Genomic DNA, 23,349 nt, shown 5'->3' on the forward strand with positions numbered 1-23,349 from the left:
GCCACTTCTCCCTGCAGGCAGGTCTTTTTCTACTCACTTCCCCGGGCTCCGTGTCATTCACCTCTCCCAACAAGGCTGAGCGGTTGGTACCATGAGCGCCGGGTTAGACAAGAGGAAACAGAAGCACAAGAAGTAGAGCTGATTTCCCCGAGCTCACAGGACTGGGAAGTGAGGGAGGCAAGATTCTCTGTCTTACGCTGGAGCCCACTCTGCAGGTCCCTGTGCTCTGGGGCTGGGCCATCCATGAAGCCTTTGCTAGCCACTAGGGCAGTGATTTAGGTTTAAGTTTAAATATGGTAAAATCAAATAAACCTAACAAACCGACCTCCTCGGTCATAGCAATCATAACCCAGGTGCCCGATTGCCACAGGGGCCTAGTGGGTACCATCTCACAGAGTGCCATGTGGCTTGTGCCCGCCCTCGTGGCACGTTCTCCTAAACAGCCTGTCATCTGGTGCGTCTCTCTATACATCTGGGCAAGGACCGAAGTCGCTGCCTCTCTAGTCACTAAACTAGCTCCTGAAGAAGTGTGATCCTGACTTGTCTTTCTTCTCTTGCTGCCAGCTTCCTCCAGTCTCCACGAGTTTGGCGGGAACGCTGGCCACGGAGACACAAGGGAAGAATTCTGAGATCTGAGTGCAAAGAAGGTGCATCCGGCCTGCTGGCTGGTCCCCAGGACTTCTGTGAGTGAGCACCTGGGCCGTGGCCCCAGCAAAAGGGCTTCTCCACCTCCCCGTCTCAGCCTAGACGTTGCTGGAATCCCTCTGGGGTCAGCTTGCCCTCAGATACCCCCCACCCCCAAGCTACATGATGGCCAGTTGTCCCCAGGACTCTGCTCATTTCTGTGCGGCCAGAGACCAAGGAAGGCCCCAAGTGCAACGAGTCCTGAGTTCCTCTTGGTTCCTCTACATTCAGAACTTCCATCTAATAAATAAATCGCAATGGCATTGGCTAATAGCATCTGGTGCTTTTCTCCACAAAAGCACTTTGCTGAAGGCATGTACCCGCACACGGGACCCTGAGCAGCATCTCGGCTGGGCCTCGTCTGCCTCCCAAGCCTCACTCCCCGGGTCTCCAATTGCCTTCTCCCCTGGATCGCCGCTCTCAGGACCCAGCCTGGAGGCTGGGCCTCCACCCCCCCCGTCTCTGCCTCAGCAGCCTCAGCCCCCTGTCACAGCCTGTTCATTTCTGGCCCAAAGACAGTGAATGGGGCTTCCTGCTCAGCTTGTGCTTCTGTGACCACCCCACCCTGCAGCTCGAGGCCGGTGGGGAGAGGCTCTGCTCTGTGACTACACGTTGGCCAACCCGGGCTAAAGTGGAAGTAAAGACGCCCAAGTCTGCCTAACCCAGGGATGGCTGTGCACGCCTAGGCCCAGGCAGCCGTGACCTGTCGGTTGGGGCATCCTGACCTTGAGAGGCAGCCTGACCTTTGGATAGGTCTCTCCCAGAGAAACCGACCAGTCCTTTCCTCTGGGTTTGCTCCTCCATGCTAGTATCAGAAGGGAGGCTCCCTCTCTACAGTAAGCTCCTCGGAAAGTTGGGTCTCCTGGATCTCCAAACCGCCCTCTGGTAGGGGAAGGCATTGGGCCACACCCTTTGCTTTGTCCCTGTGTGCAGCAGGTGGCCGGGATCCTTTTCTTGGCTGACAGTCCGTGGAAAACACACAAAGGCTTGTAGGAAGAAGAGTGGAGGATGATCTGGTTAACTGGAAGGAAAAGGCATTTCCAAAGCATTTGCTGTCAGAGCCACCAAGGGTCCATACCCATAACTCCTGCCGCTATGGACCCAGCCCACACAAACGGATAAGAAAACGTCCCACCGAAAACTTTGAAAAAATGCTCAGAACTTACGAAGAGGCGATGCTCACACACATACACGGACACGCGGACACACCACGCAACATCATGGAAATGCTCATGGCAAGCAATTGACATTTCTTTTTCAGATGGGAGTTCTGGGTGTAGAGGAGCCAAGAGGAACTCATCGGAATATGTTCCATTTCTCTGATAGCCGGGGGCCATGAAATTCAAGTACTCGTGTGGGGCCAGCTCTCACCTACCAGACACACAAAAATTATTGTAAAATGTGTGGTCCTTCCCAGTGCTGGCAGGATGTGTGGTCGAGGCCTGTGAGGGCTGGGGTTTCCGACTCGACATACGTAGAGGCTGCAGAAACACAAGGCACTCAGATGAGGGGAAGCGTGACTTACTGATAGAAGCAGGTCAGCAGCCAGAGGAGATGGCGTGCCCCCCAGGCACTCCCTCCTGAGCGGCAGGTTTGGCTCCATTGCCAGGGGTGGGGAGAAGGATGTCTCCCCCATCCTCCCTTTCATAGTGTACTTCTTGACCCTTTCTCAGAGGATTCCAGGGAAGAGGCCCCAAACCCAGCCCAGCGCTCCTGTGTGTGGCCTGACCAGCGCAGGGTGGAGGCGGCGAGCACATACCTGCCTCCGTCCTGGAAACGCACTCCATGTTACATGTAGAACAAAGCTATTCTGCAGGCAGTGAGGTGTCAGAGTGGAAAGTAAGCCACCTGAAGTCAAGCACTCCAGGTTCAACTGCTGGCTCTCCTACTTGCTAGTTGCATGACCTTGAGCAAATTATTTAACCTCTCTGGGACCTTGTCAATAAAATGGGGAACAATAATCCTCTCTATTCCCAGGGAGATAAGAAATTGTAAAGTTTTAAACAATCTATATACTATTTATATAAAAGCCTAAGCAACTGGCTGTCAGGCTGGTCGCTATGATGCACACTGACCACCAGGGGGGCAGATGCTTAATGCAGGAAATGCTGAGAGACAACTTTATAAAATACCCTCAGGAGATGTCAGACTGCTGGTTTCGGTCCAATCCCAGCCAGAGGAACCTCATCTGCCAGAGGGACCCCACTCACTCCGCAGACGCCCTCAAGCTCTGGCACCGCCCCAGGTGCAGCCAGCAGGGGAGGGACTGCAGGAGGTTGGCTCCAGGGCATGTCTGGCCCATCTCACCCAGTCCCACCCCACCAGCCACCTTCTAATTAATTTCCTTTCAGTGTGTACAAATCCATGCACCGGGCCTCTAGTACATAATAAAAGCTTAAAAAAATAGCTCTTGTCATCTCTGTTGATACTTCATATTATTGTTACTGCTACTAACTGAAGGGTCAGCCCTCTCTCACAGTGTTAACTCCCACTGAACTTGTAAAATGTTGAGGGCATGGTTTAAAACTTACAAATTATTACCCTCTTCTCTTAGAACGTGCCTCTTACTGGGAGGAAGGGGGAAAGAGGTAAAGACAGTAATGGGAAATGGGACACATCTGCTTTTAAATCATGCAATCCAAGCAGGCCTTCCTGAGGAGGCAACATCCAAGCTGAACAAAGTAAGCAGAAAAAATATTTTCATTTTTAGGGAAATGAGCTTGTCTGAAGCAATATATATCCAACTGGAAGATGCTTTTGGATTCACTCATAACCACCAACTCAATGAAAAATAAAGTCATATTTTACATCTGGAATATTTTGTCACAAGACAAATTTTTTTAAATGTGTTAATGTTTTTTTACTATCTTATCAAAAATATCAGGTAGAATCATTTTTGTATATTATTGAAATATATTATATTACTATAACACATTGGTTAACAATCAACAAACTTTATATTTTTTTCATGGTATCATATTTTCTAAACAAAAATCTCAAACTTTTGATATAACACCATCACAGAAAAATGATTTTCTGTTTATTATTATGGTCACTCATTATTTTAAAACAAAATTATGAAAAAATCCTTTTAGATTTTTTTTTTAAAGAACAACTCATAATTTGAAGAATCCTCAAAAATTCCAAGAAACTCCTAATTATTTTTCTTAAGTCCCTAAGATAAATATCCACCAGAAACTTGGCAACATTATTTTCTAGAGGGAGGAGACAGATAATTACATAAGGGTGAAAATGAATAGATAAGATAATGTTGCCTGGCTGGTGTGGCTCAATTGGTTGAGTGCTGTCCCATGCACCAGGAGGTCACATGCTTGGGTTGCCCAAGCATGCCCGCTGGTAGAGGGCATGCAGGTAGCAGCTGATGGATGTTTCTATCTCGTGGATGTTTCTCTTTCTCCCCATTTCTCTTCCTCTCTCTGAAATCAATAGCATATTTCAAAATTAAAATTAAAAGAAAATAAAAAATGTCAGGAGGTGTTAAGAGCTATGGATTACAATGAAGCAGGATACAGGGCTAGGTTGAGATGGGGCTGCTGTTTTAATTGATGGTCAGCAGTGAGGAAGATACATGGACAAAAACAAAGTATGGGACATCCGAGGAAGGCTTTGAGCAATCAGAAACGAGGGAATGATGGGCCCACAGCGGAGGTCCTGACAAACCCCAACTCCAAAATGCTCAGGTCTGGGTGTCTCCTGGGAGGGGAGGAAGGTGCAGCCGGGACACCAGGGCCTGCATGGATCCAGGGTGGGAAACTGAAGTGGCCCGGGCATGATTAGCAATGACAAGGAGCTGGGTGTGGCTGTAGCACAGGAGAGTGGCTGGTTGCTCTAGCTGCAGAGCAAAAACTGGGACAGGTGCAGCATGCACACCATCCTTGGGGGTTAAGCTTACAGGAAACCAAGATCAAATCCCAGATCGGATCTGCTTAATTCCATGGAAGACGCCTCCTAGTGCACAGCAAGGCTAAGGGACTAAAGTCTTCCTCCTCCCAGGTCCCCACCAGAGTGGCAGCACAGACCGCAGCTGGGCACGCCCTGGTTTTCCTGCCTTTGCCTGCACACTTCAGGATCTAGGCAGCACTGAAAGAACCCATAGTTCTGTGGAGGCCTCTCCCGACACCTATTCCCTGTCTCCTGCACAGTAATAGCGCTCCCAGCTCCAGCAAAGCACAGAGCTGCTTGGAATAAAAACCTTATTTCCCAGCCTGGCTCATGCCTGGAGCGAAGTGTTGTGGGAGCTTCCTGGAAACCTGGAAAGACAGCTGGGCCGGGCCTTGTCCGCCCCTCTTTCTTCCTTCATCTCCTCCCGTTGAAGGGGATGATGGTCTGATAATTGGAATGTGAACCCCATCGCCTTGGACCAGAGAGAGGGTGGAGAAACCAAGGGCAGTCCTGGGTCCCCGCTGATGGCGCAGCTGCCCTTCCTGCCTTGCCTTTTTAACCTCTGGCCTTTGTTTAAACGGTCACCCACCACAGTTAGGTCACTGTCACTTTGAGTTTTCCATCGTCTGCAGCCAGAGTCTGAGACAGGGAAAGGAAATGCTAGTTTGCTCAGCTCTCTGTCTCAGTTTCCCTGTTCCACTGGTCCTGGCTACCGGCCTGTCTCCAGACCTCCTGAGGAACAGTGGACTCCACTGGGGTAGAAGGTCATGACATTGACAGACGCAAGCACATTCAGAGGGAACCTAGGATGGTCAATGTCCCGGCCACACCCTCATCTCACTTTTTTTAAAACTTAAGCCCTAAAGAGAAGGGCAATCCAGGGTCTGGCAGATGTCCTATTTTGATTTAACTAGATTCCTTTGCTTCCCCTTCCTGGTGACCAATTCTCCTGCTTTGAGAGAAGCTGCTCCTTCCCAGTCCTTGAGACTCTGGAGTTCTATGACCTCCAGACACAGGGACCCGAACCAGACACCTGACTTGAACCGGACCAATCAAAGCCCTTCCCTGGGGTTTTTATCTTTTCCCCCTAAGCCTGTGAGTTAAAGGTGGTGTTTGCAGAGATCTGAGTACTCCTATCCCAGGCCATTTGGAAGGACCTCAAACCATCAATCAAACACACAAGTGGAAGACAAGCTGAGACACGCGGAGAGGGAGCGGAACTGGAGCAAAAGCAGCCACGCATCCCTAAACAACAGGGATACCTCTGAGACGCTCACCATTAGGCAATTTTGCTGTCGAACATCACAAAGTGCACTAACACTTAAACCAAGCACAAGGGAAAGAGATGCAATCGGGAGACACGGTAAACAGACATACGAGGCTGCCGCTGGCATAGCGAGGCATATTGATTTATATCCACCTTTCATAAGCAGCAAGCGCACACTCTAAAATAACAATGAAAAGTGTAGTAAACATATAAACCAGTAACATAGTTGTGTATTACCATTGTCAAGTGCTGTATATGCTATGCTTTTCTACCTCTGGCAGGGCAGCGAGTGTATTAACGTCAGCATCACCACAGAACACATAATAGGTTGCACTACGACATGAAGACTGCTACGACGTCTCTAGGCAACAGAAACTTTTCAGCTCCATTGTGTGTGGGATCATCATCATCCATGTGGCCCTTTATTGGCCAAAACTTTGTTATGCAGTACATGACTGTTGAGGAAGAAGAAATGTATTCAAACTTGGATTGGAAATGGCAATTCAAAGTCACTATTGCAGCCAGCCAGCTATCACCCATCCATCCATGCATTCAATAAACACCTACTATCTTTATTCTACTCTGGACTTGTGCTTAAGTGCTGTGTCTATGAGGACATATAAATGCCTTCAGAGGGAGGCAGATAGATAATCAAAACAAAACCACAGAGGGATAGAGGTGCTGACACACACAAAAGTGTGTGTCTCACTCAGTGAAACCATGAAGAAAGTAACAGGGAGAGGTAAACATGAGAGCAGAATAGAGGTGATTTCTGAGGCAGACAAGAAGGAGGTATTTACTGGTCAGGTAAATGACCTAAGAGGTTAGGTCAAAGAGCACCAAGGCATGAACTACCATTGACCTTTAGAGAGAAACATCGATGTGAGAGAAACGCATCAATTGGTTGCCTCCTGCCTTACCCTGAGGAGGAGCCTGCAAACAAGGTACGTGCCCTTGACCGGAATCCAACCTGGGACCCTTTGGTCTACAGGCTGATGCTCTATCCACTGAGCCAAACCAGCTAGAGCTGAACCTTGAATTTTTAAAACAGACCCAGATGACAGGGATCACTGGCTTATAGGAAAGGTCTAGACATACGAGTCCAAACCAGAAGAACAGTAAAAGAGAGAATGCAGAAAAAGTAAGCACCACAAGCCACAATCCAAGCCAAACACAAGGTCCAGGTGCCCATGTAGACAGCAGACCTAGGCGATAAGCAGCAATCCAAGTGCCAGCACAGGGCAGTGACCACCACCACCAGGGTAGGTGGCAATGACAAGAGTCTGACAGCAGTGATAAGGAGCTCCCTCTGCAAAGACTTGGGTGTGTTCATTCGGCAAACATAAATCTAGTACCAGCTACGATTTTAGGGTCTAAGAATACAAAGTTATTTAAGGGAAGGAGCTGACAACCCTGTGAGAAAGACAGACATGCCCTAAGGCAACTTGAAAAGAGAACCGGCAGAGGGAAACACAGAATTCCTTGGAGGGGCAGCTAATGCAGGCTAAGTTGTGCTGAAGACAATTCTGATTGTCAAAGGCAATGACTGAGCATAGTCTCAAAGGAAGAATCCGAGTTGGCCAGGTAAACCAGATGCATTGGGAGGGTGAGGTCATTCCAGGCAGCAGGAACCACGTGATCAATGGCAGGGAAGCAAGAAGCAGGAAATGTAAGCAGTCTGCACTGCTAAGCTATGCATAAATCAGGGATGACAGGCAGGGAGGGGTAGCTGCAGGTGATAGGAGAGGAGGCTGGAGATGAGAAAGCTTCCTGGGCCGGCCTGGAAAAGCTGGGACTTCATCCCGAAGGCCACGGGGAGCCATGGGAACAGGTGAGTGATAGGACAAGAAAAGAATCACTGAAAACCAAGTTGCTGTGGCTGAGGGGACAAAGCAAGAGACCTGGATACAGAGGAGGTGGTGGCCCAGGAAGACACAAAGGAAACAAGGCAGGAAGCTGCATTAGGATTCTCCAAAGAAACAGGAGAATATATGTATTAAGGAATGGGCTCCGACAAAACAAAATATATAAAAATATATATAAGAAAGTGGCTTACACAATTATGGAGGCCAGAAAGTCCCAGACCTGCAGTTGACAAGCTAGAGACCCAGGAGAGCTGATGCGTGAATGGAGAGATGGATGGGGGATGGATGGATGGATGGATGGATGGATGGATGGATGGACGAACAAACACATGGCTGGCTGGCTGGCTGCAATAGTGACTTCAAATTGGCTGAAAAGCAAGAGAACCCATGGTGTGAGTTCCAGTTCAAGTCTGAGTCCAAAGGCAGGAGACCAGTGTCCCAGCTCAAAGACAAGCAGGGAGTTCATGCTCCCTTACTCCACATTTTGTTCTCTTCAGGCCTTAGGTGGATTGGCTGAGGCCCGTCCACACAGGGGAGGACAAACTGCTTCACTAAGTTTACCAATTCAGATGTTCAACTCATTCAAAAACTCCCTCACAGACACACCCAGAATAATGTTTCTCCAAAGATCTGGGCACTCCATGACCCAATCACGTTGACACATAAAATTAACTATCACAGAAGCACCACCAGAATCCAGGTCCCACACGGAGCAGCTGCAGCTGCTGTCGGACTTGGGTGCTGAGCCTCTGAGCTGATGCTTGGAGTGAGGCCGCTTGGGAAGAGGACCAGAGCCGGAGGGAGTGAGGAGTCAGGAGTGGGCAACAGAGTTCTTAGAAATTGTGACTAAGCCCGGCTGGTACTGCTCAATAGTTGAGCACTGACCTATGAACCAAGGGGTCACAGTTTGACTTCCAGTCAAGGCACATGGCCTGATAGTGGGCTCGATTCCCGTAGAGGTGTGCCCGAGGCAGCCGATCAATAATTCTCATCACTGATGTCTCTCTCTCTCTCTCTCTCTCTCTCTCTCTCTCTCTCTCTCTCTCAAATCAATAAAAAAAATATGTATTTTTTAAAGAAATTGTGATTAAAATATAAATCTATCAACAACAAAGAAAGACATCTATTAAATATTGTCATGGCAAAAGGGATTAACAGGTAGCATTTGACAACATGTGCGATGTGACTTCATTTATAATTGTGTCATGCGCGCATGTGTATGTGTGTGTGAGTGTGTACACACACCTGGAGGAAAGGCGGAAGAGCAAACACAGCATGCTAATTGCAGATTTTCTCAGTGTTGGAACTCCAGGTGACTTTTACTTTCTTCTTTTTATCTTCCTGCATGATCTCCCCTTTTTATGTTCACAACTGCCATGCACTACCTTCACAATCAAAAAAATCAGCTAAGCCCCACCCACCTCAGGCTCCGCCAACACCGAGCCAGCCCATCCCTGGACACACCCTGCTGCCAGTCTCCGTGGGTCCTTGTTCCCACTCTCCCCTCTCCCTGCTAGTCCCTTTCCCTGATGAATGATTCCTCTCCACAAGGCTCAGTCCACGCACCTTTCCTCCCAGAAGCCATACCTGGGTCTCCACCGCCTGAGGTTAGTGTCCCTGCTTCAGCCTTCCATTCACACCGGATACATACCTCTGCCATAGTATTTCCGTACAGAATCGTGGTTGTCCTCCATACATAACTGTGGTTGTCCGTGGGAGGGAGTGTGTCTGTCTTTACCCCTGGAAGATGATCTCCCCTGTCTCTCTCCAGGGCTCTGATCCATGGCCACACGCAGAACTCCTGGCTGACTAAATGGACTTTTTGAGTGACCTGCTGGAACTGGATCTGGGTCATATTTTACCATGGAAGTTAACAGTGGGCCAGAGAAGATTTAGAAAGGGAAGATGTTAGTACTGCAATGCACAATAGTAGCTCTCCTCTCCTCTTTTCTTCTCGATTCATCTCCTGCTTTCCTCTCCTCTTCCCTCCCCCATACCTATACACATCTTCTTCCTTTTCTTTCTAGAGAGGCATTTCTCAAATTTTGGTTCACAGAAGAATCTCCCAGGAAGTCTTCTAAATGCATATTCCCAGGCCCTGACCACAGTCCTGATTTTCTAGGTCAGGATTTTGGGGACCCAAGAATCTGCATCTTTCCCTCCTCATTTGTAAGGTGATTCATTTAATCATTCATTCATTATTCTATAAACTTTTAAAACTTAATTTAACTTTTAAAGTTGTAGTTGACATTCAATACTATTTTATGTTCATTTTAGGTACATAGAACGTGGTTAGACATTTATGTAATTTGAGAAGTGATCCCTCCGATAAGTCTAGTACTCAGCTGGCACCATACTTAGTGACGACAATATTATTGACTATATTCCCTATGCTGTACTTTACATCCCTGGGGCTATTTTGTAACTCCCAGTTTGTACTTCTCCATTCCTTCGCCGTTTTACTTTTAGATCTTGGATCCTGCTGGAATTAATGTTGTCCTTCAAGCTCCATCTTCTCCGGCAACCATCAATCTGTTCTCTGTATCTATGAATCTGTTTCTGTTTTGTTTATTTTGTTCTTTAGATTCCACATGCAGGTTAAATCATACGATGTTTGCCTTTTTCTGTCTGACTTATTTCACTGAGCATAATACCCTCTAAGTCCATCCATGCTGTCCAGGTAGTAAGATTTCAAGAATCTGCATCCTAACAAGTGTGCCTGATGATTCCGATCCCACTTTAAACTACACTGACTTTTATAATGTAGGATTTTTTTCATTGACCTTGTCTACTAACATTCACCAAAGTAAGTGAGAATGGTATTACCCACAACAGTCTCCATTTCCCAGTCACATTTCCTGGTCCTACAAACTCAGCTCTGTCTCATTGACTCAGACCTCACACATGCTCTGTGTGGTTTGAAGTACCTTCAGTGCACCTGACTCCCAAGTGTGGTGACTTTGTCTCATCACTTACATAAGAACAATAATTACCAACATCATCAAACCACAATAACTGCCATTAAGTTCCTACGTACCAGACACTGCAAAATACTTTCCTAGCATTATCTCCTATAATATTCACAGTAATTCTACGAGGCAGATCCTATCACATCCCTACTATCCCAATGAGGAAGCTGGGAGTAGGGAGGCCACGCCCAAGGTCACAAACTTGTCAGTGATGGAGTCATTTGAACCCAGACTGGCCTAACTGTACATTCCATGTTCTTCCCACTAAAGTTCCCGACTTATTCTCCTGCCAAAGATTTTCTATAATAACAGTAACAACAACAACAATAAACTGCAAAATTAACTCCAGAAGGATCAAAATTTTAAAGTTAAAACAATGAGCTCAGCCAGCGTGGCTCGGTGATTGAGTGTTGACCTATGAACCAGGAAGTCACGGTTCGATTTCTAGTCAGAGCACATGCCCATGTTGTAAGCTCGATCCCCAGTGTGGGGCATGCAGGAAGCAGCCAATCAATGATTCTCTCTAATTATTGATCTTTACATCTCTCTCCCTTCCTCTCTGAAATCAATTTTAAAAAATGAAACTTAAAAAGTATTTACTTCTGGCACTTAGCAAGATGGATGATGTCCACCAAAGCCTACCTCTCTCTAATCTTTGGACACAACTAAAAGCTACGTAGAAGATATCAACACAATTGCCTGAAAACTCCAAAAAGGAACAAAGCAGAGAGAAGAGGAATGGAAACTTGGAGAGCATGCTGTCCAGGGATAAGCTTTTCAGGTTTCCCCCTCACCCCTGTGCCTTTGAACTGAAGACAAGCTTGGGAAGACCTAATATAGACATGTTTCTGCCACCAAGAGGAGGAATAAGGGCCCAAGAGAGAATTTAATTGCTATTACAGAAAAATAAAGCTACCTTTGCTTGGCAGATCTGAATTTTGAACCCCAAAATTCATACTCACTGCAAATGTTTGTTGACTGAATGAATGAACAAATCATATTGTGAGTGGGTACAGTGCAGTAAGTTCTTGATAGTGTCGTCTTGGGCTACTCTCCAAGAAAAACAGAAATTACTAAAAGGAGTATCTGCTTTCTAGTTCTTGTGTGGCCACTTATTATCTGTGGTTCCTTGAGTAGGTTGCAAGGCTCTTTGGGACTCAGTTTTCTTATCTGTAAAATGGGTATAATGATAACCTGTCCTGCCTTCCTCGCAATGGTGGACCAACTGAGATAACCTACATGCAGGTACTTTAGAGGGGATTATAATATGAGCATGTGGATCACCCCCATCCCATGATTCCAAAAGCAAGAGAAAAGTAGATGAATTCAAGGATCAGAGTCCTGTGGTACCTTTCCTCTCAATCCAAATGTTCGCCCAGAACTGGTTCCGTTTTCCCTGAAACCACATCCCTGTTAAGAAAAGTCTATGAGGACTGCGTCCTCACATTAGCAGAGCACACTCCGTCAGGAAGAAGTTCTCAGGTCACGGGACAGATTTATTTTCATTGTGCAATCATCTGTCTGCCACGCAACAACAGATTCGGCTCCGGGTGACTATTCCCGTAAAACATGTCCCGGGCTCAGCACTGCTATTACGGGGCGGGCAGACATGGCAAAGAATCAATTAAAACCCTGACACATTAAGTGGAGCTCCAAGACCTGTTTCGCAGGTTTCCCCAGAGGAACATAATCATGTTGCATTACACGTCGGAATCCGATCGTGGCAAGATTTCTGAGTCAAGCTCTGGGCTTTACAAGACAGACTTGAGCTTTTCTGAATCGTTCTTTTGAAGGGCTACTCCCAGGATTACGGTGTTCCATTTTCCACAACATCATGGTGGAGCAAGAGGGATTACCATCGTGTGAGCATCCTCCGGAAAACTGTGAGTTCCCTTTAAAAAAAAAAAATCGTGTACAGAAACGAGGAGGCTGTGGCAGTGTTTATAGGTATGCCCATTTGGGAGTGACATCAAGGAACGTCAGGGGGCTGTGACAACTGAATTTCCTGTTTTATTTTTGTAATAGGGCTCTGCCATCGAAAAGGGGCAGTCGTTGTGTAGTCTCTGTTTCGGAAGAGGTTCTAGAATTTCCAGGAGAGCCTCGCAGAAAGGGGAAGGAGAGGGTTAACAGCGGGATGGAGAAGATGTTTGTGGTTCCCTGCTTACACTGTGACTCTGTGACGACAAGTAGGAATGTTAATGATAAAAACAACGTGTTTTTCTGGGCTTGTTCAGACATCTGTGTAAACCATCTCCAGCCTCCGCGCCTGGATAGCTTCTTTGCCTCAACCTGAGTAAACAGGAGAGATAGTGAGGTTCAGGCAGTCTGCTTTCAGAAGTGTCCCCTACAGACGGGCGGCAGCAGACGTAAGGAAGGGAAGGAGACCAAGGCCAGGCGAGCACCGGCAGTGGTCACGGTGGAGGGACAGGTTATGGCCTGCCGGTGGGAGAGGCAAGTCAGAAGAAGGTCTGGGAGAGTCTCAGCTGACTTCCAGTTTTGCAGAATAATTCAAAAGCGAAGAACCAGAGATCAAAGAAAACACGAGGGTAGATTGTAAATGCCACGCTTTCAGGACATGTCAGGGAAAAAGAGAGATAGTGAGAAAGACTGGAACGGAAGGACAGGGCCAGGCCTGCCCGTGGTCGTGTTCAGCGTTTGTCCAGAGCAGGACATTCTCCAAGGAAATGCTTTCATGGGGTAGGAATCCGTTCAGCTAGGAAAGTAAACATGTTTGTGAATTCTCTTCATGCAGCCAACCTGCCACCTCTGTCCAGGCAGGAGGAGGTGAGAAGGAGGTGGGGGATTCCCTTTTCAACCAAGTGCACTAGTCACTGTGATTTTTTTCACAAAGACCTTTGGTTCTTTTCTTAAGTTGCTATCTAAATCCTTCAACGTTCCTCCATTGCTTGGAAAAAATTCTTCTTTGCAGAATAGCATGCACTTGGGTATGTTCATGCTTACTTAGTGTTTGTAGAACACAGGTCTCTCAGAGCTATGGAGGGGAGCTTGAAACATGTTGGAATCTTGAAGTTTTGGGGTCCTGCCAAGGTCTTGTGGCTACAGGGACAGAGGGTGCCCTGCATTCTGCCCTCCCCCTTAACCCTCTCTCTCAAATGCATACTCCAGCCCCTTTTACCTATGAGTTCACATTTTTTTAAAAATGTTTCCATTGCTTAAAGCAAACAAGAATATTAACTTCCCAAGAATTACATGAGTTGAAGTCAAACCAGCAACAGAAGCCAGGTGTGTGGTTAGCTAGTTCTCCCATGCTGCTTTCCTCTCCCTTTGTTCAAAGCGGACAGTAGTGTCTTCCTTGCCTCACTCACCCCCATGTCTCCACTTAGCTTAACACTCATATTCAAAGCCTTACCATTTTTTCCTCAAGAATGAACCTGCATATAATCTCTGTGTAGTCAATCCAATTCCATAAACATTTACTGAGTCCTTCTCAGTGCAGCCCTGGACCAGGAACTGTGCACTCAGAGAGGGCTAAGACACAATCCCTGCCCTCAATATGTGCCCAGCCTGTTTTACTCAAAGGCATCTTATTGTACTAAGACAAATTGTTTCAATTTATTATATTATTAAAATACAAGAGAAAGGGGAGGGAAGTCATTGGGAAGTTCCTTGAAACATTAAACACAAAATGACTTTATGTTCCAATAATTCCGCTGCTAGGTATATACCCCAAAAATTGAAAACAGGTGCTCACTCTGTTTCAATGTGCTCAATGGTTAGAGTGTTGGCCCATGCACCAAAGAGCCGTGGGTTCAATTCCTGGTCAAGGGCACATACCTGGGTTACCCTGCCCCTGCTGGTGGCGTGTGTGAGAGGCAACCAATTAATGTGTCTCTCTCACATCAATATTTCTCTCTGTGTCTCTCTCACCTCTCCCTCTCTTGCACGCTCTCTAAAAATCAACTGGGGGGGTGAGGATTGACAAGAAAATTTTTGTAAAGAAAACAGATACTCAATACATGTACTTGCATTCACTATTTATAATAGCCAAAAGGTGTAAACAATCCAAATGTCCCTAAGCAGACGAATGGATAAACAAATTGTGGTATATCCATACAATGGAATATTATTCAGACCCAAAAAAGGCAGAGATTTTAATACTGCCACCACTCAGATGAACCTCAGAAATAAATATGATATAAAAGAGGGTCACATATTGTTTGATTCCAATACAAAATCTCATACAATGATTCTAAATATCTGAAACCTATCCATAGAGACAGAAAGCAAATTGATGATGGTTACCAGGCCAGGGAGGGTAGAGTGCAGGAGCAGGGAGAAGGACAATGGGGAGTGACTGCTTAATGTGTATACAGTTTCGTTTGGGGGTGATGAAAATGTTCCAAAACTAGATACTAGTGATGGTTGCACAACATGGTAAATGTGTTAAATGCCACTGAATTGTTCAGGTTAAAATGGCTAGTTTTATGTTATATGAAGAAGGTGGAGCCTAGCTAGTTTAGCTCAATGGATAGAGCGTCAGCCAGTGGACTGAAGGGTCCCAGGTTCAATTCTGGCCAAGGGCACAAGCCTGGGTTCCGGGCTCGATCCCCATTAGGGTTGTGCAGGAGGCAGCCAATCAATGATTCTCTCTCATCATTGATGTTTCTATCTCTCCTTCCCTCTCCCTTCCTCTCTAAAAATCATTAAAAAATATTTTTTTAAAAAGAAGGTGGAGCCAAAACCAGTTTGGCTCAGTGGTAGAGCGTCAGTCTGCAGACTGAAAGGTCCCAGGTTCGATTCTGGTCAGGGGCATGTACGTTGGTTGGGGGCACATCCCCGGCAGGGGGTGTGCAAGAGGCAGCTGGTCAATGTTTCTCTCTCATCGACGTTTCTAGCTCTCTATCTCTCTCCCTTCCTCTCTGTAAAAAAATCAATAAAATATATTTTTTTAATTAATTAATTAATTAATTAATTAAATTTAAAAAAACAAAAAGAAGGTGGAGAGCTCTGAAGAGGCTGAGAGAGAGTCGGGGAGCAGGCTTAAGGATCAATGGAGGATCAGCTCACGCAATCCTGAAAGGTCTTTGGACTTACCCTGGGACAGGTGGGATAGCTAATGAGTATTTTTTAAGCAGGAGAAGGGCTTGTCTAGAGCTATATTTTCAACTGGACACGTTGAGGGGAGCGCTAACAACTGTGGGGAGGGTCTGGACCCGTGGACACTGGACACATGGAGTTGGCTGGTCCAGGGAGAGATCCTAACTGCAGCCTGTCTTAGCCTTTCATCAGAGAGCAGCTATGTCTACACTCTGAATTGAGAGCAAAATAGCCAGGTTTTTAACATTCATACTGATGACAGGGCGGGGTGGGGGGTAGGGGAAGGCTGGATATTTGTGTTTAACTAGCAGGTCACTGGAAACTGCTACTGGTGATTGGAAGACGGCGTATGGAGAAGAAAACGTCAGGCTCCATGGCACCAATTTCCTTGGATAAGACACCAAAGGCATAAGCAACAAAAGGAGAAAATAGACAAATGGGACTTCATCTCAACAAAAAATCTCTGTGCATCCAAGGATGCTATTAAAGTAAAAAGGCCACCAACAGAATGGGGAAAACGTTTGCACATGGAATATCAGATAAGGCAGTGGTCGGCAAACTTATTAGTCAACAGAGCCAAATATCAACAGTACAATGATTGACATTTCTATTGAGAGCCAAATTTTTTAAACTTAAACTTCTTCCAGCACCACTTCTTCAAAATAGACTCGCCCAGGCCGTGGCATTTTGTGGAAGAGCCACACTCAAGGGGCCAAAGAGCCGCATGTGGCTTGAGAGCCACAGTTTGCCGACCACAGCGATATGGCATTCATATCCAGCATATACAAAAGAACGACTAAAAATTAATGACAAAATAAAATAAGAACACAATTCAGACATGAGCCAAGTACTAGAATCCATATGTCTCCAAAGAAGATACACAATGTCCAAGAAGCACATGGAAAAATGCTCCACATCATCAACCATCAGGGGAATGAAAATCAATACCACATCACTTCGCATCCATTAGGATCGCTATCATTAATTTAAAAACCAGACAGACAAAACAAACAGACAATAGCAGGTACTGGCAAAGGCTGCGGAGACATCGGAGCCCCTCTGCACAGCTGGGAATGTAACACAGTGCAGCCCCTGCGAAACATGGTAAGGCAGCTCCTCAACACACTGAGAACAGAACCACCCTCCGGCCCGGCAATTCCAGTTCTGATCACACACACAAAGGAGACGAATGCAGGAAGATGGAGAAACATTTATGCACCCGTGTGCATAGCAGGATTATTCACAACAGCCAAAAGGTGGAGGCAACCCAAGTGTCCCTTGAAGAAGGAATGGGTAAACAAAATGGAGTGTACCCATGCAAAAGAATATTACTCAGCCTTTTCAAAGGAAGAAAACTCTAACACATATTATAAATGAATGAGCCTTAAAGACATGTTAGGTGTAATAAGCCAGTGGCCAAGAGATAAATACTATGTAACTCCACTCATAGGAGGTACTTAGTCGAATTTATTCAGGCACAATGGAGAGTGGTTGTTGCCAAGGGGTTAGGAGTGGGTGAACGTTGGTGTTGAGTCGGGGCTGCTGAAAAAGTTCTGGGGATGGAAAGTGGTGATCCTTACACAGCAATGTGGATCTCCCTCAGGTCACTAAACTATATACTAAAAGTGGGAAATTCTGTTATGTGTATTTCACCACAATCCCTAAATGGCATCCAGAGCACAGATCCCAAAAATCCCTTATCTACAGACCTCAATTTCCACCCAAAAGTCCCTTTAATGACAGGAAAATATATTATATATATATATATATATTTTGCTCTTAAAAAATCCATCAGGGAGAGAGTTGATGGAAGGATACAGTTTCGGTTTTGCAAGGTGAAATTCATTCCGGAGATCCAAGGTGATCAGGGTTGCATAACAGTGTGAATGCACCTAACCCTACTGAGCTGGACACGTGAACACAGTTAAGACGGTCAATGTTATGTTGTTTGTATTTTACAACAATTAAAACTAAACATCCTTTAGAACACTGGAAAGCAAGGGTGGGTGCTACCAACCCACCAGAAAACGTGAGGAACTTCTGAATGATAGGAAGCAGATGGAATTGGGCTGATGGAGAAACGGAAAGGAATCCTGTTTCCTTGCAGTCCAAGCGTACCTCGGAAATTCTGTGGGTTCAGTTCCAGGCCTCCGCAGGGAGAGGAGTCCAGGCATACCTCAGAGATGTTGCAGGGTGGGTCCGAGGCCACCACAATAAAGCAAGGGGTGCAACAAAGCGAGCCAGACTCTTTGTACTAGTAGACAGCCTTCCATTGGTAAAAAAAAAAAAAAAAAAAAAAAAAAAAAAAAAGCACACCTGTGAAGAAATGCAATAAAGCAAAACGCAAGAATCCCTCTGTGGAAAGGGTCAAGAAAGAGGAAGAAGAGGAAGAGTGATTGTCTGGGAAATGGACCTGGTGCTCCGTAAGAGCCGGGCCCTGGTTGCACCCGGAGGGCGGGTCCACCCGGAGATTGCTGGGCCCCACCCCAGAGTTTCTGGTCCCGTGGATCAGAGGCGGGGCCTGAGGATTTGCATTTCTGATGAGTCTCCAGTTGAGCTGATGCTGCTGGTTTGGAGACCACAACTTAGGAACCACTTGGAGGAGCAGCTGGACCTCTTGGCCCTTCTCCCCCATTTCACCTCCAAGGAGAGGCTCGCAGCAGCACCTTTCTCCAGGGGGAGTACCGAGTGTAGACTCTGCAGCCCCAGATTTCTAGAAAACTCAAGGGCAGAGACAAGAGATCTCCACCCTGGAGCCACCAGCACACAGCCTGCCCCCCCTGACGACGGGAGGCGGTGACGTGATCCAAACCGACAGTCGTCAGGGCTCACCAGACATTTCTAACGTCAAAGAGCAGAAGGCAGCCAAGAAGTGCCAAGACCCTGAGGAAAGCCAGGACTGGGGGGAGCACCAATGTCAAGAAGGAGAATTCATTCACGAGGAAGAATTAACCAAACTAACAGCTGCTGAAAGATGTGTCACTAATACTCTCAGAGAGACTCTGAAGACACACATCCACACGCACCAGGAAGGAGGGGAAGGAAGAGAAAAAGAACGGGAAGAAGAGACTGTTATAAAAACACAGGCACAAGGGTCCTCGGCGGTCCTGGAACTATCTCCTGCTTCAATGGTGTTTGGACGGAACAGACCCAGGGACGCCCCTCCCTCCAGCCTCCGGCCACTCTCCTGCGTCTTATCCAGTCACCCCCTTCACAACCACCTCCGAGACCAACCAACACACCGAGTTTTTCTACCTTAACTCCTTGTTGTCAAACAACCATGAGCTCCTGAATCCGTCACAATTATTGCACCGAGGTGGATGGAGGCTGTGGTCTGCCGCCTGGCCAGCCCGCCTCCGCGGGCCTCGCACACCTACCTCTCTCGGGGCTGCTGTTTCCACCGTGAGGATGTGGTCTTGGGGCCACTTCTGCAAGCCCTCTCTCTGGGAGCTGCGGGCCCAGGGTCCTCCTCACGCAGACCCTCAGCTCTGTGACTTCCCGGGGAACCACTTCCTGTGAGAAGGGGACATTCATCAGGAAGATGGGCCCCACCTGCCATCTCCACAGGCTGCGGCCCCCAGGCTGGGCCGGGCGAGTGTCTCTTCCAAGGCTCCCCCTCCAGCCCGACCAGGAGCCTCTGGAGCCCGAGGCCTGTGAGGGCCCCTCTGCACCCCCTGGTGTCTGGCTGTCACCTGAGCCTCTCCCGGAAACCACTAGCCATTCTGTAACCACTCTGAAGCCTCTCCCCTGTTTAAAGCTTTTTGCTGCATAGATTTGAATATTTGTAGGCATTATATGTGTATATATGTATATATGTGTGGGTGTATATATGTGTGTGCAATATGTGTACATTATAAATATGTGTGTGTGTGTGTGTGTGTGTGTGTATATATATATATATATATATATATACACATATATGTAGTGCACCAATATTAATAGCACAGCTCAGTGCATTTTTACATTTGTGCATCCCTTTGAAATCAATCCACAGGTCAAAATAAATACATTCATATTTATTTTGTCAGCAACCCCCTAATGCAATCACTGGTCTGCCTTCGGTCACCGTAGGTGTTGTCTAAATTTTAAAAGCCCCTCCACGTGATTCTCGCGTGCAGCCAAGCTTGAGAACTGTTTAGCAAGATATGAATTTTTGCAGGTAAGAGGGTAGCTTTTATAAGATTGTCACTGCCACTAAAAGCAATTACCGAAAAGGGAAACAAATCCTACATAATCCTCACGCTCTTACCTGGCCAGTTGTCTCAAGGCTTTGTCCACATGTAGAAATATTTTCGCACACCTGTCTTCATCGTGGTGTTACAGCTTTTCTTTTTACTTTTTTTTTCATTACCGTTTATTACTAACTTCTGGTGCATATCCCTCCGCAGGGAGGCAGTTCCGGATAAAGATTCAGAGGGTGGGCTTTGGAATTAGGCACACCTGGGATCAAATCTCGGGTTTTCCACTTATACCCGTGGCTCTGCAGCGACCTCCTTAGCGGACGTTAACGTCAGAGGCCCTCATCCTGTGCTGGGCATGACAGGATCTCCCAGGTCTATTTCTAGAGCTGACTGTGTAAAGTGACAGCAGCAAAACACACTTCTGGCGCTCGGTCAGTGGTAGCTGTTAGTGTCATTGGAACAATAGGGTGACCCACAGAAAGGAATGCCAGGCTCAGGCAGTAAATGTACACAAACCACGCCGTCGGGGGAGGAGGAGAGGGGCCTTATTCACTCCTAACAACAGGACTCAGACGCCCTGGGGGAGGGGCTTGCAGAAAGCAGCTGTGTGTGTGTGTGTGTGTGTGTGTGTGTGTGTGTGTGTGTGTACTAAAGAGGTGGCGGTGCAGGCTTATATTGGGTGGAATTACCACAACTGAGCATAATTTGGGGGGAAGAATTCAAGAGAGACCCAGCATCACCCAGTCCAATGTAATACCACTAACAGCAGCAAGAGCCATGAAAAATTGAATGGGCAGGCCACTGAGCAGGTTCGCTTGTTTTCTCTCCTAAAGGCTGGAAAACCAGGCTGACTCCCAAGAGAAGCATCTGGGAGTCACTGATTTGTCACGGAAGGTCAGACCCTGTGGAAGGAAGAAAAGCATTCTTGTGCCACAGGATGGGAGTTATCAGGCCATTTCATTTGACTGTAAAAGATAATAATAATAATAATAATAATAATAATAATAATATAAATTTAAAGAGAGTCACTATTGTGGGCACATCAATTCATTTAATTTAATTTAATTTAATCATTTCATCCTCACAACAAAGCTATGACGTAGGTATTATCATTATCCCCATTTTACAGATGAGGAAACAGAGGCATCGAGCAGTTACGTAAACTTGCCCAAGGTCACACTGTAAATGGTAGACTCAGAGCTGGAAAACCAGACACCAAACTCCTAACCACCCTCATACCCCAAGCAGGTGAACTGAGACACATTCGTTATCGTAAAATGAATTTTAAACGGTCGTCATGAAATACCATATCACAATTTGCTCAGGCCCTTCCTTTCTATTGGGTACTCTCTACTTTTAGCTGTAGTAAGCATCTTTGTGCAGAGAGCTTCTCACTTCTGTTGCATTGTCTTTTTGGGATTATTTTAATGCCCATGAATGGCATTACCTGGTCCAAGAGATAAAACCAATGCTCTAGTTGTTGCTACATGTTGCAGTGGTTACCAAACAGGCCGCACCAGTTGGCAGTGTCCCTCGCAGGGTATGAACACACCACTTTCACCATCACCTCAGGCAGCATGGATGGAATTATTTGTATAGATTAATACACATTTGTAAAAATACTTTTTTTAATGAATAATTACAAACATTGGACATTTGCACCACCAGATTGCTGGTCCATGCTGTTCTGGGGAGTGTGCGGTCTTGAAGGCCCCTTTCTTCACCTCACCTCATCCATTTAGCAAAGTACCACACACAGACAGAAAGGTGCGCAAATCAACCAGGCCAGGCCCTGGACTTCCAAACCACTGGGGCTCCCGGAGGTGAGAGGCCATCCCTTCGGGCCTTTTCATCGGCAGCCTGTGCTGGATGCCCAATATCTGTCTGGGTTTTCTCTTCTGCTCCACCAGCTGGCCTTGCTGCGTGAATTGGAATGACGTTTAAACCAGGCATTCTGTCCCTGGTCACTGCAATCAGTGCTTCTCAGACTTTATCGTGTCTACGAAGCACCTGGCAACCTTGGGGAAATGAAGATTCTGATTCAGTGGGTCTAGGGCAGGGCCTGAGAGTCTAACACACTCCCAGGTGATGCTGTTGCTGCTGGTCCTTTATTGCTTAGACCAGCCAGGCAGCAAGGGAAGCCCAGACAACCCTCCTTCAGAACCTCTAATTACAACTTTGCTTCTATTGTAGAAGCTCCCAGGACCTCGGTTGAGTCAATACTTTTCTGAGCCTTAATTTCCCCATCTGTATAATACAAGGATGAGACTGGACACTCTCTGAGTCCTTCTGTGGTTTTCATTTCCACAGTGGACTTCTTTAGACCATTCATTTATTTTCATAGACTGTTCATTCAACAAACAACATTTGGGCTTCAAGGAGGAGCATAAGCACCTTTTTCAACATCAAGAATGAGAGGATGGGAAAGACAGACACAGTCACTGCTTTTAGGGAAGACAAGCAAATTAGAGTGGGCAAATGTTTGGATAAGTGTTTTGGTAGAAGCAGTTCAGGGTGCCAAGGGAGCAAATGAAAAATGGATCTCACCCAGACCAACAGGAGTCAGAGGAGACTCCCCCAAAGGACATCATTCCCACGCTGACCCCTAAAGGATGTAATCCAGGTGGCCGTTCCTTCGTTCAAAGCAAGGCATGAACAAGCCCAAAGTCAACGGAGAGACAAGTGTACTCGGCTCCAAGACAGAAGGCGAAGGGACAGTGTTTGCTCAGCAATAATGCAGTCTACAAGGAATTAAGCCCGACCGCTAGGTAGACAGTGGAGTCATTCACCGAAATGAGGAACACAGATGGAGGGGCATGCTGTTGGATAGGGGTGCAGAGAGAAAGTAGATTCCATCTGGGGACACGCTGAAAGGCATTACCACTGAGATGTTCAAGCAGAGAGTCCAAGAAGCAGTTGGATACGTGGCCCACAGCTCTGGAGAGAAGTGTGGGCTCCAGATTCATTTGGTCCTGTGAGTCATCATCACAGGGTTGGCCATAAGAGAAGATGAGATTTCCAGGAAGAGTCTGCAGAGTTAGAAACGGGGCGGCCTCGCACCAAACATCCAGGAATGCCAAGGAATGGTTCTTGGAAGAGAGGCCTGCAAAGCAGATGCAGCTGAAGCCAAAGACAGCTCCATTGAGTCCTTGGGAGCCAGGGGGCTGGAGTGTTTCAAGAAAGGGGGAGCGGGCAAAAGCGTCAAACACTAGGAAAGTCACGTGAGTCTCATGACAGGAGATGGATTTCAGTGGGTTGGGCAATCAGAAGCTAGACTTGAAGGCAGCAAGCAGAGAGGGCTCTTTCAAACCAAGTCTACCACCTGCCTCCTGCCTCTACCTCGGGGACAAGGAAGGCCTAAGGAGAGCTATCTATCAATCCTGTCAGGTTAGCTTTATGCAAGCCTTTTAGCAAAGTACAAC

At 46.8% G+C, this 23,349-nt stretch overlaps 1 protein-coding gene across 1 annotated transcript in view; it reads left to right on the forward strand.

Annotated features, from left to right (window-relative positions):
• Positions 1-12,412: 12,412 nt before the first annotated feature.
• Positions 12,413-23,349, forward strand: part of PTPN3 (protein tyrosine phosphatase non-receptor type 3) — a 127,184-nt gene continuing 116,247 nt past the window's right edge. The window contains exon 1 of the mRNA XM_036433060.2: positions 12,413-12,571. Within this exon, the coding sequence (XP_036288953.1) occupies positions 12,523-12,571 (49 nt within the window). The 5' untranslated portion in view covers positions 12,413-12,522. The remainder of the gene's footprint in view (positions 12,572-23,349) is intronic.

The sequence above is a fragment of the Pipistrellus kuhlii genome, unplaced genomic scaffold, assembly GCF_014108245.1.
Source record: "Pipistrellus kuhlii isolate mPipKuh1 unplaced genomic scaffold, mPipKuh1.p scaffold_m20_p_12, whole genome shotgun sequence".
Classification (NCBI taxonomy): Eukaryota; Metazoa; Chordata; class Mammalia; order Chiroptera; family Vespertilionidae; genus Pipistrellus; species Pipistrellus kuhlii.